We start from the raw sequence: 17,564 nt of genomic DNA, 5'->3' as shown, positions 1-17,564 counted from the left end.
TAATAATACATAATCTATAATAAATAATCATAATCTTTAAAACATGTAAGCATTGATACCCTGCAATGCTCCTGGTAGTTCTAATTTTGCTCTTTTAATCTAATTGTGAATTTATCGATGTGATCTCGTTGTAATTAGATTTGTAATTAGATATAATAAGTATGTAGATTACATGTATTATTCAAAATGATGGATGTTGTGATAAATTTAGAAATGATAAAAATAAATAAAATGAAAAATTTGTGGTTTTATTGCAAATTCTTTTTTTAAAATTAGTTAATATTAATTACTTGTTAAATACTTAGGTAGATTCCTGTTTATACATTAGAAACATAACAAAAGTATATAGCAGCATTCACAGATCCACAAACTACTCTGTATTGTACGCGATGGTGCTAATGGTGATACTTCAAGATTGAGATTCATTTTATAAAGTACCTACGTTTCCCCGATGACCACCGACCCAGTTAGCTTTATTCAAATAAGTCCCTAATGGCTTCAGAGTACCGTCGTAGCATTCGGACGATGGTTCCGGAAATAGCGTATCGATATTGACCCAGCGAAAAGCACAGTGTCTCTTTCAAAGGGGGAACTCAACCCGTGTCTCCTCCTACATTAGGCGTAGAAACCTCACACATCCAATTACCCTCTTCCGCCAATCAATACCCTGGGCCAGGAAGCTCAAGTCCTTGGGAGCTACCCTGGATGCATCCATGACATTTCGCCCGCCCATAAAGTCTGACCGTGATTGCAGTGCGCTTATTTTCAGCGCTGCCCACCACTGCACAAGTCCGGCGATGGTCTCGCCAGTAGTGGAAAAGAAACAGTTAAATTCTCATCAAATCCTTGCGTCGAAATCGACTATGTGACGTGTTTCGACTTGAACATGTCCTGGTGTGGTAGTCTTGTCAGATATACGTTTTACACAGGTAGTTTTGACTCCTGGACCTCCTCCTCAAGTGACTCAGATTGCAGCCCCGCAGTGGTTTTGTAAACATGCGCCTCAGAGCTAACACCTTTGCGGTGTGCCAACGCGTTGGTATCACTTCTCTTGCAGTACTAGCCGTGGGCAGTGAAAACCGTCCAGTTCCATCTTGTCCCCAAGAAGGGTGAACGGTGGGGACCCATCGAGCTATAAGTCTATCGCAAAAGTTCATTGCTTTCTAAGATGATCGAGCGAATAATAAATACGCCACTTCTGAAGTATCTTGAGGATCGCCAGTTGATTAGTGATCGACTGTTTCTGTTTCCGTCGCCGTCGTTTAGCGGGCGATCTTCTTGTATACCTTAATATCAGTTGAGCTGAAGCCTTGGAGAATAAGGTGAGCCGTGATATCGAAGGCCTTCGACGGCATCTGACATAAAGCATTTAACGCCAACACTATAAATGAATCGGCGTTTCCCCCACGCTTTTCATCCAGTATATCAATAGCATGTTATTTATTTTATGGCATGTATTTTTATGTAGCTGACAGCACGGTAGATGATATGAGATGAAGCGAAGAATTTGATCAGAAGGTCAGCTTTCTCTTCTCTCTGATAATTGTAGGCCAGACTGTCATTGTGCTTGTGCAGTGGTGAATGACTAAAAAGCATGAGTCCCGGAGGAATAGCTCTTCAGTTGTTCCTCAATTCTGAAAATGTGTTTTCTTTCTATCCAGGCTTTCGCCTTGGCAATAGTCTTCTTGTAAAATCTGGAAGTGGCATTATATTTTTGCCTTTGCTCTGAGAGGTTAGGATTTCTCCTGGCTTCATTCCTATTTGCGTATGCGGACTGTTTGATATTATCCCTGCATCATTCCTGTTGACATTGTTATACCAGATTCGGCTACCAGCCCCGAAAAGCTTTTTAGAGAAAAGAGTGTAAAGTGCATTCTCTGGAGTACCACGCCTTTAAGTCGGTCCACATAGACATCAGAATCGGTAGAAGAAAAGCAGTATCACGTAGGGTAGGTCGTCTTCCACACTCGGTCGTCGTTTGACGATCAGGACGAGATAGTGCTTTTTTTAGGATTAGAAACTTGCTGGTGGCCTGGAGGCCTTTCTAGTTTCACCAGAACAGGTGGGTGAACAAAAGCTCAGCCATGAGGGGTGCGATTTGCTAACAGCCGCCCGAATACCTCCGAAGGAGACCTGTCAACTTAAGAGCAGCTGCTTCGCGAATGAACTTACTACCGGATTGGAATCGCGACGCACTGAGAAGATCCGGCGAGAAACTCAGCGGGCTGATGCATGGGTTGGGTTGCACGTCAAACTCTTTGTCGAGTTTGACGAGTACGGTTTCCGGGGTCCCTAAGCCTGCTTCTAGTGTTAGAGCTAAAGGCGTCTAATGCAAAGGTTATTGGATCTGATGGATCCGTCAGGACGTGTCTGGAGCGTCGACGGTGACTGGCTCCTGCGTGATCAACATTTGGGAAGTAGTCAGCGGCAGCAACAATAAGGCGATTATCATGACGCATAGGCTTATTGAAGTACCGTTCCGACGCTGACTTCATATATTTCTGGATTGATTCGAGGCCTAGGTCATCGTGTAGGTCAACGTTCCTCACGAACCACGGAGCTCCAACGGCTAACCTACAAAAGCGGGATTGTAGAAATTGGAGACTGTCTATATGTGTGCGGGCCGCCTGAGCGAACACCACACTCGCATAAGTCATGACGGGCCTTATGCAAGTTTTGTAAAGTGTCACCTTGTTTCAAAAGGACATTTTAGTCCGCTTACAGATCGTGGGGTAGAGTCTGCCAAGAATGTCGGCACGTCCTGCTGAGCGGAATGTCATGAATGCATCCAGGGTGACGCCCATAACTTGACCTACCTGGCCCAGGGTATGGGTTGTCTAAAGAGGGGGTATGAGATTCCGAGAGAAAATCCGTGTGGAGTTTTTCCCCTTTGAAATAGCGCCGCAGTACTTTTCGCAGGGTTGATTTCTATGCGCCATTTTCGGAACCACTGTCCTAGGGCTACGGCTGTGCTCTGAAGATTACTTGCGATTAGGGACTTATCTCTACTTAAATAGTAAAGAGTCGTGTCGTCGACGTATACAGTTAACTGGGTCGGCGGCGACCGTGGAATATCGTTGACGAATAAGCTAAATAGGAGGGGCGAGAGGACCGAGCCTTGCGGGACTCCAGCTGTGAGAAGTCGCGGAGAGGAGCGGGTTCCTTCAACTCGATATCGAAAAGAGCGGTTCGACAAGAAGTCCCGTATCATGATCACGAGACTATCTGGCACGCTCAAGGTGAATAGTTTGAAAATCAAACCGTTGTGCCAGACTTTGTTGAACGCTTTTGCGACGTCGAAGAACAGGGGTCCCGTAGAAGAGGGTTCCCGTACGAGATAGTGATCTGGTCGCACGGATAAGGCAAGTGATCACACAATCCAAGTCGAGCGTCAAACATGACACAGTAACCGGCGCGGCACCTCTAGGGCGATCTGACGAATCGCCCTACCGAGACGGCTGGCATTTCAGAGTCTTCGTTTCGCCTCGAAGGCTCCGCCGGCCGGGCGTCTTGAGGTGAATCGCACGTTTGATTGCAGAGTTGACCGCAGTAATCCATGTACTACGCCAGGGCTGTAAAGCGTAATGCTGTAATCCCTCATACCTTGTTGGAGGTTCAGTTCCCGGTCAAAAAAAAAAGGTTGCGTAATCGTTTCGTTTCATCGAAACAAGATGAGACGAGACAAGAGGGAGAAGGCTGTCGTTACTAATATTTTTATCTATCAAGGCGGAGTATAACAGTCGAAACATGTTTTCAGGGATATTGTAATAATTAGATCGTACAAAAAATAGAAAAAGTTGATTAATTAAAGGGGTAATGGATATTTTTTTTTATATATAATTTATTAGGTTCACACAACTGGATAAAATCAGCACACATAAACATTGAACTTATTTATATAAAATAATAGGTACATTATAGAATTCACCATTTTGAATGGGAACACATCTTGTTTAGGACGTTTGTGCTTAAGATAAAAATATCGTTAACTAATATTAAATTAACACAAAGAAAACAAAAAAAAGAAAAAAACTGCATATAAAAACTTACAAAAAAAAACAATAAAAAAATGAGGGAAATTAATGTTAATAGAAATCAAAATAAATGTGGTTGGTCTACAGCTCGGTGTGGATCACGGAACTTAAATTTATTTTAAGTGAGGCTAGAGAAGCATGGCAAACAAATAAGTCGATTTCATCACGTATGCTATTTGCCAGTGAAGTCATACGGTAGACAGGAGAGTGCTGGCTAAGACTACTTTTAATTTTTAGTAGGTGGAAAGTTTGCCGATTACATAAACGGTTGTCCAAGCGCGGTACGCTTAAGGGAATACGTTCAAGTATTTCTGGTGAGTCTATTATGCTGTGTACAAGCTTTTAAAGGAACACAATATCAGCTGCTTTACGTCGTGTGCTTAATGACTGCATCATATAGAACGAAAGGCGTTCCTTATATGATTTGAGTTGGTGACACCTATTATCATTAAAAGCGAGATGATAAAGGAACCGTTTTTGGATTCTTTCTATCCTGTTTGCATGTACTTGATAGCCAGGGCTCCAGACTGTACAACAATATTCCAAAATGTTTCGTACAATCGTATTATAAATAAGAATAGTTAAACTAGGTTGCTTAAATATTTTCATTTGTCTATTTATGAAACAAGAAAGCCGAGAGGTCCTGTTAATTTTGTTATCAATATGGGATCTGAAGCTCAATGCACTATCCAAAATGATGCCCAAGTCCCGAACAGTATTGACTTCTTGAAGGGGTGTGTTGTTTATGAAGTATGTGGCTTGAAACGGAACCATCTTTCTTGTAAATTTAATAAAATTACACTTTTGCTAATTCAAGTGCATGTAATTCTGCATACTCCATTTGTAAATCGCATTGATATCTGACTGAAGAGCCATTATATCCGAATGGTCTTCAACAGCACGATACACTTTTAAGTCATCAGCGTATAATTTAAATTTCGATTGGATGACATGCTTAATGTTATTGATGTAGACTAGGAAGAAGAAAGGACCGAGATGAGACCCTTGAGAGACCCCTGATGGGACCATGTGCACTCTAGATTTAAACCCTTGAATGTTTACCAATTGCGAGCGGTTGCGTATGTACGACTGGCACCATCTCAGTAACGATCCATGGATGCCCAGTTCTGCAGGCTTGTGTAATAGGCAGTTATGGCTAACTAGGTCAAACGATTTTCTGAAATCAGTGTAGACAGAATGCACCTCGCCACCTCCGTCCATAGTATCAATTATATCAGAAATATAACTAACTAAGTTAGTATTTGTCGATTGGATGGCAGAAAGCCGTGTTGATTGGTGTCTATAGATTGCTTGAAATGAGTTATCAGTTTTTTATTAACTATGGCTTCCAATACCTTGCCAAGCCCAAACAGTATAGAGACAGGTCGATATTGGGCAATATTATCCAGCCTCCCATCCTTGTGGATCGGTGTTAAATGCGCTAATTTCCACGGAGTGGGGTAAGCACCACTTTGGAAAGATTTGGTATAAATAAATTGCCGGTAACGAGGCCTTTACCGGTAACTACATTCACAATCCTGCGGACCGAATGGTATACAGTCGACGTCACCCAAAATACGTCATTTCGGATCTTTCCGATCCACAAACGGTGCTTTTAGGTACCCCAAGCACCGGTCATCGTTCTCGTCGAACCCGTCACTTGCGACGAAGGGCTCGGCGAGCAAATTAAGCCACAGATACAGCCCACTGAGTTTCTCGCCGGATCTTCTCAGTGGGTCGCGTTTCCGATCCTGTGGTAGATTCTGCGAAGCACGGCTCTTGCTAGGGCTCGTGTTGGCAACGTCATCATCCCCGTGAGCTTACTTACTCGCCCGGTGACGCTTATGTGGTCTCTCAAGACCATCGGCTTAGGTAGGAAACAAAGGGACCGTTAGTCCCTTTGTTTCCTACCGAGGCGACTCTTATTTCGTCTCTTTTTTTTCTTAACTATGGCATTTTTTCTTCTGGCGATGTTAGTGTTGCCAGTGTCGTGTTTATAAAGATCTTCAATTATTAATTATATTCCTATTTATATTTATATTGCGAAATGAAATGAAGTTGATTAATTTGAGAATTTGATCATTTGGTATGGAATAAACAGAAACAGATGAAATAAAGTCTCAATAGCTTTCACCACGAGAAGTTACGTCCAGTGGCTTTTTTTCATGGTCCATCATTTATGCAATTTCACAGGTAAACAGTTAGTAAATGACTATTATTACACATTTAAACCTGAATAAACACTAAATTAAGCTCCTCGAGTCTGCCCCGCCAGACAGTCTGTCAGCTAATGATGAAAGGAGATCCATGTCAGGTTCAAATTTTGTGAGGCAACGGTTCCGCGTTCCCTGTCATTATCTTGAAAATTGATGACATTATCTATTACTTATTAAAAAATAACTACAGTGATCTTAAAAAAAAATTAAGTTAGGTAGTTTATTAAATTGTTTTATATTTTCTAAAAATATTGAAAACACAACTAAGCAATAAAATTATTAATCAATGCACATTACATTTTGACCCCAAATCCAATAACATTGAAGGCGACACCAATATCACTTACAATTAAAAGTGTATTATATATTTATTGTGTTTTCGTAGTGAAACGTGCGGATATTACTTGTTTTCGTTGTCTTTTTCGCCATCCTTCTTCAGGATGTGAATGTTTCCACGTACTGCAAAACATGATCTTAAGGCTTCTTGGGCTAAGTGCGTTTCAAGGTGAGGAGGCCGGCCTGCCTCGTGAAACGAGTCTATAGCACTGCACAGTGTCGCGGTGGCTTCTTCTGGCATCTCTTTGTCCATTAACTTGGCGCCTTCCTGGAATTCCCCGTTTCGTTAAACATTAAACATAACATCACAACATAGCCTCTTTTTATGGTTTCATTTTACATTCATTTCATGTTTTACCGGAAATAAATCAGTATTATTTTATTTGTTCCGACTGCAAGATTATTAAAGCACATAGTGACTCCGCAAATACACACACAAGAAATATTACGACGATGCCAAAGTTGATTTGGTAAAAACGTCGCCTCTATTTGGTGCCAGACTAATGAGCTTCCGTTTGAAGATGATATATTAATAATATGGTACATACACACATACATGTCTCTGATCTGGTAGCCGAATAATACCAATCGGAATGTAGTTGAGTGCAAATATTTTAATATTTTGTGACTGACCTGATACTGAGCCGTGCATTTATTGATCGTGTCAATTTTAACTGTTACTAGATCCTTGTCTATAGGGGTAGAGCATAGGCTGCATCGATCACCCATCCGCTGGACACTCCCTCGGAGCTTACCTCGGCAGGCGAGGTTAGAACATCTGAAACAAAGAATTTGAAATGTTTATACGATTTAATGTTCATATCATAAAGTGATAAATCGGCAACTTCCACATCGCGCTGTGATCAAAGGTTTGTAAAATTGAAAATTTACTGGTGGTAGAGTGTCTTTTAGAGTCCGCTAGCCAGCACGACCCCGTATATTCCTGCCGTGAAGCAGTACTGCGTTTCAGTTTGAAAGGTTGGGCAGCCGTTGTAATGTGAACCCTTACAACTCATGTTCCAAGGTGGGTGGCGGCATTTATATTATAGATGTCTATGGGCTCCGGTAATCGATTAACACCAGAGATAAAAAGAAAAATATTAATTAAAATAACCTAATTATAAGTGGGTATATAGTAATTGATTGACCGTGCCAGTCGCACAGTTTCATTGGTGGCTGAAAAAGAGTGAGGTTAACAGAGAGTTCGGGTAGCCTTCTACGCGTATTGGGATACTTGGGGTCGACATTTTGAGCAATTACCAATTTTGGAGTAATTTGGAGGGTAAAGTCAAGTTGGCATCTAAACCGCTGGAAGTACACAACAGAGCGTGTAACGCTAGAAAATTGAATTTTTTTTTTTGAAATTAACGCCAGCAACCCCAGTTGCGGGGAAGCAATCCAGTGAACGTTCTTCGTCCATTTGTGAACCAAACTGGTGATACCGTCTTTGTTTATAGTATTGTTATTTTAAATCTCACTTTCATTTAATACTTTCTCGTGTGTTCGGTATAGATACCTACCGACACACATTTAACAAGGATACCTTACCGTTAACTTAATCTGTGTGAACAATTATAACCATTAAAGCTGTATTAATTTGTAGTGAATAAACTCAAGTGTAATAGATTGTAATTGTTTCATTTATTGGCGTGAGTCTCCCAGAGCGGTAAGTGGTGGCGCCCTGAGATCCTTCTCACAGAATCTCCTGTTCACCGGTTGTCTACCGGTGGTGACGTGTCTAGAAGTGGTGTGACTCGGCCCCGTGTCTCTCGACCCATAGACCACCTTTTGGGGAGTGACGCGACTGGGCCTCATGTAACATCGGCATACCAGGAACACCCTTAGACACAGACACGTTATAAGCGAAGCAGTACTTTACGCCTGAACCCAAACTTTTGTTTTACAAAGCACAAGTCCGGCCTGGCGTCGAGTACTGCTCCCACTTCTGGGTCTGGGCTCCCAAATACCAGCTACTTCCATTTGACTCTATACAGAACAGGGACCGTTCGGATTGTCGAAATCCCATTCTCACAGATCGTTCGGAATCTCTGGGCCTGCGGAGGGACTTCGGTTATTTCTGTATTTTGTGCTGTATATCACATGGGGAGTGCTCTGAGGAATTGCATGAGATGATTTCTATCATCGCACCACCCCCTGCCAGAGTAGAGTTCATCCATTCTACCTAGAACCGCTGCGTATATCGTTAGTGCGCTTCTAGATATCTTTATCGCCACGTTCCATCCGGCTTTGGAATAAGTTCCCTTCTACAGTGTTTCCCGCGCGCTATGACATGTTCTTCTTCAAACGGGGTTTGTGTAGAGTATTAAACGGTAGGCAGCGGCTTGACTCTGCCCCTGGCATTACTGACGTCCATGAGCGACGGTAACTACTAATCATCAGGTGACTCGTCTGCCTACAAGGACAATAAGAAGTTCGTTCGATGTGTACCTTATGTAAGAAATAGAATCGTTATTCATCTGCTTCATAGTTGGCCAGTCTTCCTTACAAGCGGTACATTCACAGTGGAACCAGTACCGGCAGGCGAGGGCTCGCTGCCTTTCCCTCAGGGTCCGCATCATGAAGTGCGGTCCGTAATTTTCGGAGACCACTTCTCCGGGAGTCAGGGGTCTCGTTGCGCGTAGGACGATCTTACGACCCTCAAAATATCTGGAATTTTAGAACAGAGTCTTACAAACATATTAAATATTTTCCTTCGATTATAAAAACGTTTTCTTTTAATTTGGTTGAAAAAATGATAACAGGTTTTTTTTTTCTTAGATGGGTAGACGAGCTCACAGTCCACCTGGTGTTAAGTGGTTACTGGAGTGGCTACTACTAGGTAGGTATGATCTAATAATCGATGGTTCTTAAATTATTTTAGACTTCATAAAATCAGGGTGCTATGTTTTATTTATAGGATTATTGTAGGGAATCTACTGACATGAACATTAACATTCCTGGGGGAGCTGCCTGGTTGATATGGTATTTAAAAAATAATTAAACTATTAAGGCAGCTAATGTGGAGTTAGTAAAAATATTGAAAATTGTAAAATTAGAAAAAAAAGTAAGAGATCAACCCACAAAAGAACCTTACATGGACGAGTACAATAAATACCTGGTGACCGCGGGGTAGCACTCGTGGTTGAAGAGTGCTCCGACAGGGTAGATCCCCACAGCGAAATAGAGCGGCTTGGACCCGCTGAACTGGTGCTCTCCTCGCACGGTCTCGTAAATTTCGTGTGCGTTGAATTGTAACAACTGCAGGTTGCGAACTATCAGTTCACATATGGACTGTTGCGCTGAAATTGTGAGTACGACCGTTAAATACCTAGTACAACAATTAAATACCTTTTTTATTGGTGGTGGCTTTTTACTGGTATTAAGTGATTACCAGAGCCCACAGAGATCACGCCGTGGATGTCGCTCACCAGGAGTCATGATAGGTTTACGCCGGGAAGAACAACGCCATCTGTCGTCGAATAGCAGAATCGAATATCAAAAGAACTATTAGAATTGAGAATGCTCGAGAAGTTTTTTTTTTTTTTTATGATTGAAGCATTACTGGTGGCCCGAAGGCCTTTCCAGTTTCACCAGGACAGGTGGGCGAGCAAAGGCTCAGCCAAGAGGGGCGGGATTAGCTAACAACTGCCCGAGCGCCTCCGAAGGAGACCTAACAACTCAAGAGCAATTGCTTCGCGAATGAATCTACTACCGGATCGGAATCGCGACCCGCTGAGAAGATCCGGCGAGAAACTCAGCGAGCTGATGCATGGGTTAGGTTGCACGGCGAACTCTTTGTCGAGTTCGACGAGTACGGTTACCGAGGTCCCTAAGCCTGCTCCTAGTGTTAGAGCTGAAGGCGTCTAATGCAGAGGTTATTGGATCTGATGGATCCGTAAGAACGTGTAGAATGCTCGAGAAGTACAAAGCTATCTACTGTCAATTAGCAGAAACACATATCGAAATTATTTACTTGTCAGGAATGCTCTCGGTAGTTCTAGGGATGTCGTATCGACTTTAAAAGCGTTGTATAAACGATACGGAGGCAGTTAGTAATCGGGTCTACTCGAAGCGAAACCGCAAACGGATAACCCACGGATTCCGTAAATAGTGTATTATTAATGTTAAATAGAGTTTTAGTTTGTACTTCGGTAGAAGTTTTATTTATCCCGAACTCCAGCAATATTTAAGTTTCAACTGCACAGTTGTTAACAGCTGTCCAACTCTTCAAGCCAGAACGCGTTACTGCTTTATGCCAAAAATAAGAGTGTTCGTAGCACCTACCGGTGCAGGCCGAGATACCATCCTACCATCGTTATAATTATTAATTACAAAAAAATATAAAAGTTAATTTCTATTAAAAATAAGCTACGACCCGGAGAGTACCGTAAGCTAGAACGACGTTCAGCGGGTTTGCAATTTTTTTACTAAATATTGTTACGCCGGTAAGAGTAGTGCCATCTATCGCCGAATAGTCGAACGAATATCGAAGGATCCAGAATGATCGAGAATTATAATGCCCTCTATTGACAGATAGCGGAAACTAACTACTAGAGATTTGTGGAATATTCTGTTTCTAGGGATGAGGTATCGGCTATAAAAGCGTTTTTCTTTAGGCAGACGAGCATACGGCCCACCTGATGGTAAGTGGTCACCGTCGCCAATGGACGTCAGCAATGCCAGGGGCAGAGCCAAGCCGCTGCCTGCAATGGCGCGCCGTAAGTCAGTAATCGGAACTAGTCGAAGCGAAACAACGAACGGATCACCTGAAGCGAAGCGAAAGAAGCGAATTGAGAGTTTTAAGTGTTTGTTGAGTGTTTTAAAGTATTTGTGAAGTGTTTAAGTGTTTTTAGTGCTGAATACAGTTTTTAGCTGTACTCCAGTAGAATTTTTATTTATCCCGAACCCCAGCGCGTAACAATCTTTATTTCGTAGGCTCATGTTAGTGTACTGATGCTATCAGTCGTCTATAATAATATACTTAATTACCTTTAGTCAAATTATTTTTATTGCAGTTTTTGAAAAATCCAGCGTGCTTCAGGCATTCTGTCAGGAAATAGCCCATCACTATCCTCTTCAAGTAATCATCACCCCTTCTCCGGTCAGAGTGTGTACAGAGAGAGTAAACTTGCGCCGCTTTCAATTCTAACTTCTCTTCAAAATTATTTTTGTCTTCCAGTTTATCTTCCATTACGTCAACTCTATCATTCTTCTCTACAGACATCTTATGGCTTTTCTTATTTCTATTCAGTCTCTCTTTTCTACTTTTCATTTTAGATTTTTTGGCAACGCCTTCGATGTCGTTAAGCACGCTCCCTTCAACGGTTTTAATGTCATTGGAGATGTACTTTGAGTGGATTGTCAGACACGTTTCGAGATCTGATTGTGTCACCATTCTGAGAGCAATGTGACTCAGGATGGACATTCCGGAACCTATAGAAACACTAAAATTAATTAAATGTTCATTTATATTGTTTTATTTTTAAATAAAAATTTGGTTTTATCATCATATAAAAATTATAAAAAATATTTTTGTAAAATACATTTTCATCCCTTTCTTTATTCTTAATCTTATAAAACGAAGTTTTACAAATAAATTAGCATGTTACATACAGTGTGTGAGCATACATTATACGTACTGCTGTATATGTTATCTAACCAGAAGCTTTAAATGAATCGATTATATTAAGTAGTAACCCCTCACAAGTTATAATCAAGTCTTTAGCTGTTTTATAGTTGTTTTGTGGACTTACCCACAAATAGATCTAGGAACTGGCACTCAAAGGAGTGATACGAAGAAACCGCAGTATCGCGACATTCGATACTACAGAACACAACGCCTGAGCATTTGGGACACCACACCGGGGCCGACTCTTCGCAGTCCGCCAACCTAGAAATAGTCAAATAAACCTAGAGCAATGTGCAACTGACAAGAAACTACCACTACTTAAGGGGGATTTTTTTTATTGTTCTTATAGGCAGACAAGCATAATAATTGGTGGTGATGGTGAGTGGTTACCGTCGCCCATGGACTTCAGCAATGCGAGAGGCAGAGTCAAGCCGCTGACTGCCGTTAAAATATTCTTAAGTGTCATGCGACTGACTGTCGCAGTTCTGTGGTGCGTCCACAACAATGCAGTGTAATGAAGCAGATCATATTTATACTATACTAGCGACCCGCCCTGGCTTCGCTTCGGAAACTGTAATTTATTATTGATTTCTCCACTGTTTAATGGATGTTATTATACATATAATCCTTCCTCTTCAATCACTTGCGTAGTTTTAAAGGTTTAAGCATACATAGGGATATAGGAACAGAGAAAGCGACTGTTTTATACTATATAGTGATTAAGCCATACTAAGAGGACAACTACTTATATATATACGTTTATCAACATTGATGTGAATTTAATCTTGTGTGATATTGTTATAACTTTAATTAACTATTAACATTTGTTGAATGTGTTTAACACTACGCTATAAGAATAATTCGGCTTAGAGCGTCGAGGGGATAGAAGTGATATGAGAGAGTTACGACTCACATGATTTAATGAGCCAACATGTATTCATAATCTTGAACCCCTAGTATCGATTAACTTACTAAATTTGTTTTGAAAGGCATGGTTCCTCTGATGTTCAATACAGAGTTGAGAGTGCGGGGTACTATAGGAATGTCTGATTTACCTTCTGAAACAATGAAGGCAGTGCGTTCCGTAGTAATCCGAGAGCAGGCAGGCTGCGTACGGACTGTCAACCAGCAGGACGTCTCCCGTTCGAACCGGAGCACTGGCCACGGCGAAGCGACCCTACCGTGTACGTCTGCCTTTATAAGTGACTATCGATTCATAGTATACACTGGTGCGTTTTTTTTTATTGCTAAAATGGTTGTACGAGCTCATAGCCCACCTGATGTTAAGTGGTTACTGGAGCACGGAGTCACTGGTGCGGACATCACGCAAATGCACCCACCTTGAGATATAAGTTCTAAGGTCTCAAGTATAGTTACAACGGCTGCCCCGCCCTTCAAGCCGAAACGAATTTCTGCTTCACGGCAGAAACAGGCAGGGTGGTGGTACCCACCCGCGCGGACTCACAAGAGGTCCTACCACCAGTAAAGCGTTTCTCGATAATCTGTTTCTGCGCAATCTAACGTATTATATTATATATTCAATAATAAGTTATTTATTTATTCAAATTATTGGTATGTTTTACATGTGTTTGTGCAATGTGCAATTACAATAATATATACTAGGTATGTCATTTTTCTTCTTGACTCCTACCAGTCAGTGTTATAAACGTTTACTTTTCAACGTTGTAATGCAATGCGCAGGGTTTATTTAACCTATACCTACATTAAATCCATCAATAATTTTCTATAAAATTAAAAGATTACACTAAGCCTGAATAATATTATAGTTCTACTAACTAGAAAGATAATCTATATTTTCTAGGTGCACATAAGATAGGTTGATCACGACTAATTAAAGCGCGGCAGATTAATATACAGGGGGATACCTTGTATCCGGTTAAGTATCTCCACTAAATATGAACCTCATAGATAAGGCCGCGCGTCCAGAATAAATGATCAAATTAGTAATTTAAAAAAAAAAATCATCATCAGAAATTCTCGAGCGCGTCAGATTAAGATAAGTAGCATACTTACATTATTAAAAATACGTAGGACATTTATGCTACCAATATCTGACGCGCTTGTGTATGTCCATTTGTAACAGTTTTTTTTTACAAATCAGAAAATCTATAGCCGCTTCCCCCACCGATGAAAATTATTAATAAAATTATATGACATTTTTTTCTTTTTATCATCTAAACTTTGCAACCCAACAGGTCTCTATGATGCTCGAGTAAATCCCCATTTAGCATCGTGGGCTTCCTTATTATTGTAAGCTCGCACTCCATCGGACCACCGCTGCACCGTCTCGACCACGCCTGCTGCTAAGCACTCCTACTTTTCGGTATGAATTTTGGAACAATCGCCTCAATGTGGATGAGGGTTGTCACCTTGTGATGGCTCTGGACTCCGGTAACCGTTCTAGGCGATTTAAAAACATAAATAACCTTGTATGTGTCAACAGTAAAGATTATGAGTACTACAGCTATAGTAGACGGTCGAGTTACTTTAGATTAATGATGTACACTTAACTACTAAAAGGGCCACTATGTACTTAGTTATTAAAGTCGGATAGATGAAAGCGAAGGTAAATAGTTAGGTACCTTGTTCTCTTCTTCTACTATTTTCAGTAGTTTCGATAAAGATGGCAAGTTTAATTTCGCTCCTCCGGTTAGTGTGGTGGCTGCAAATAATAACGTCCAGGTATGTGTAAGTCAAAACTTTTTTACTGATGGTATGACGTCTTGTGATACCGCACGGGTAAGTAACACCGCCCTGCCTATTTCTACCGTGAAACAGTAATGCGTTTCGGTCCTCGCGCCCGAACCCGAACCCGGCGCTTGCGACGAAGGGCTCGACGAGCGAATTAACCCACAGACACAACCTACTGAGTTTCTCGCCGGATCTTCTTAGTGGGTCGCGTTTCCGATCCGGTGGCAGATTCTGAAAAGTACTGTCCTTGCTAGGGCCAGTGTTAGCAATACTCCCGTTTGAGCACCGTGAGCTCACCTACACGTCGAGGAGAAGCTGAAATAGCCTCTCAAGGCTATCAACACAGTAAGGAAAAAAAAGTCATCCTATGTATTTTCACAACAAAGCCATTACATGTTTTAATTAAAACGGAGCTGCATCATACATACATATGTATGTATTGAAATGTTGGTCTCATCTTTTCAAGGATGGCCATATACATTCTTGCAAATGGAAGTCGTTAATAATGTACGATTATATAGGCCATGAAGTTGGATATCAACGAAAATTAAAATAGTTTCTTCAATGGAAGGTCCTACTTACGTATCACACCTTTTAGGATTTTTTTCATATTGTAAAATCTAAACTTTAAGCCTAGTGACCTTGCTATAAGGATTATTATTATTCATTGTTGTAATAATTACCATTCTTATCGGGCGGCCGTTTCGATTGTACTGTATAATCTAGAGTTTCAATGTCTTTAGTTAGCTGTGTTTTGGCGACCTCGTCCTTAGCGAGCAGTCGGCCGGCCAGTTCATACGACACCTTCGCTCTTGTAGCCTCTCCGGTACCTGGGAAACATCGCGGTATCTATGATAACTGTAGGTACCGGTTTTTGTTTATGATAACGTAGAAACTTAAACTAGCTAAATCATCGCTTAAATATATTATTAGTTAGGACCGAATTCGTATATTGTGACAGTGAATTCAATTCACTGAACTCATTACGTATTCTGGTGAAGTTTCATTTTAATAAAATAATTTAGTAATACATAGTTTCGAGAATGACTTACTAGATTTTCCTCCAAAATAAGAAGAGTAGATACAAAATTAACAGCGCGTCTCGACCGGTTCCATATCTTGGACCAAAATATAAATTTAATGTTTGTGATTTCATGAATTGTAAAACTGTTTAAAGCGAATGTTATTTTGCGAAGCACAGCACTACATCTAAGTAGCGTTACACTCAACAGAATATACAACTCAGGATGCGCGCGCATTTCGCACATGGACGATAGCACTGAGGAGTACCATCTTGTTTAAGGGACGAGTTGAAAACTCCACCTGTAAGCAGTAACTTATAGTTCCAAGACTCACCGAAGTAGCACTAGTGTAGGAAGTGGAAATGGTATGATTATAGCAGTTTTAAAAACAACAGATTGAAATGTCATCAGGTTTGAGCCCCGTGAGCTCACCTACTAGTTAAGGTTACGCGAATATAGCCTCTCAAGGCTAGCTTAAGTAGGAAAAAAGAAATTTGAAGTGTGCTGGATTGGAGTAAAGGCTATGTTCCGATATACACTGCAAACACTCTTCAGTACTCTAACAGTACATAGTCGCGGTATCCTAGACTAAAGAGATCATAAATCGTTGCCATTTTTCTACTGTGAACACTGGAGTTTTCGAAGTAAGGTGCTATCCGAGCTTTGATCATATGATTAATTTTACCGTACATGACCTCATTTCAATAATTCGGCTATTAAGATATTATATAAAAAAATTGCTTAAAAAAACAATATTTCCTTTTACTATACTTACTTTTATTTTGAGATTAATTGAACTGATAATAACTTGAATATTCAATTTTTAAATCTAACTAAATTAAAAAAATATTTTTTTATCGAAGTGAAAACAATGCGCAACACGCAGTGCATATCGGAACTTAACCGAAGCTTATGGTGCTGTTTTCAAAATCTTTCCACTTGCTACCATGGCGCCACCTTAATTAGTTCCTTTTCAGTGGACAATTTTTAATATACTGAGATGGTATTCCCTAGTTCTGCCCTCTATACTTTCGCATTATTCCCCCCAAGCGAGACATTTATATTTATTTAACTGCCATCTAGCGTGTCTTGTGAGAAAATAAAACCTTTTGTGAGTTCACGTTTTCTTTTATTTTAACCACAGGACGATATCGCTGAGTTTCATTGATAGATGGTGACACACAAGTTTAAGTAGTAAAAATGTTTATTGTCTAATTACAAGTTATTAATACTTTTATGAATGGGACATTAAATTTTAATGTCATAAGTGATTCGGGTTTGTGTTTAGTTCTACCTCATCCAATAGTTCTTCTCTGACCAAAAGTTCAACAAATGTCTTTCTGATCGGTTTATAAATCTGGGATCAACTGAGAACTTCATATCTATTAGCGGACTTCATTTTTATTACACAATGTTATTCCTTCATTTTATAAGTTACTCATGAGCACGCTATATATACATATATCAAAATGGTACGGTGTCAAAAATATTAGGTACTTATCAAAATTGTGACTGCTAAGAACCTTCTGTCTGCTTTGAATTCCTTCTTAGTGGTATCAATCGACGCAAATACATGGAATCTTACCAGTCAGATCACGGACAAATCTATGCACAA

General features: G+C 40.6%; 1 protein-coding gene across 1 annotated transcript in view; it reads right to left on the bottom strand.

Moving 5' to 3' along the window:
- Window positions 1-6,466: 6,466 nt before the first annotated feature.
- Window positions 6,467-17,564, bottom strand: part of LOC101741740 (SET and MYND domain-containing protein 4) — a 26,343-nt gene continuing 15,245 nt past the window's right edge. The window contains exons 5-13 of the mRNA XM_004932722.5: window positions 15,611-15,757; window positions 14,819-14,898; window positions 13,271-13,392; window positions 12,340-12,476; window positions 11,576-12,019; window positions 9,702-9,885; window positions 9,035-9,253; window positions 7,220-7,364; window positions 6,467-6,854 (exon numbers count right to left, since the gene is read on the bottom strand). Coding sequence (XP_004932779.1) covers window positions 6,651-6,854; window positions 7,220-7,364; window positions 9,035-9,253; window positions 9,702-9,885; window positions 11,576-12,019; window positions 12,340-12,476; window positions 13,271-13,392; window positions 14,819-14,898; window positions 15,611-15,757 — 1,682 coding nt within the window. The 3' untranslated portion in view covers window positions 6,467-6,650. The remainder of the gene's footprint in view (window positions 6,855-7,219; window positions 7,365-9,034; window positions 9,254-9,701; window positions 9,886-11,575; window positions 12,020-12,339; window positions 12,477-13,270; window positions 13,393-14,818; window positions 14,899-15,610; window positions 15,758-17,564) is intronic.

This window comes from Bombyx mori, chromosome 1 (assembly GCF_030269925.1).
Source record: "Bombyx mori chromosome 1, ASM3026992v2".
NCBI lineage: Eukaryota > Metazoa > Arthropoda > Insecta > Lepidoptera > Bombycidae > Bombyx > Bombyx mori.
Note: the sequence above shows the minus strand (reverse complement) of the source record. Positions and strands in the feature narration are given on the sequence as shown.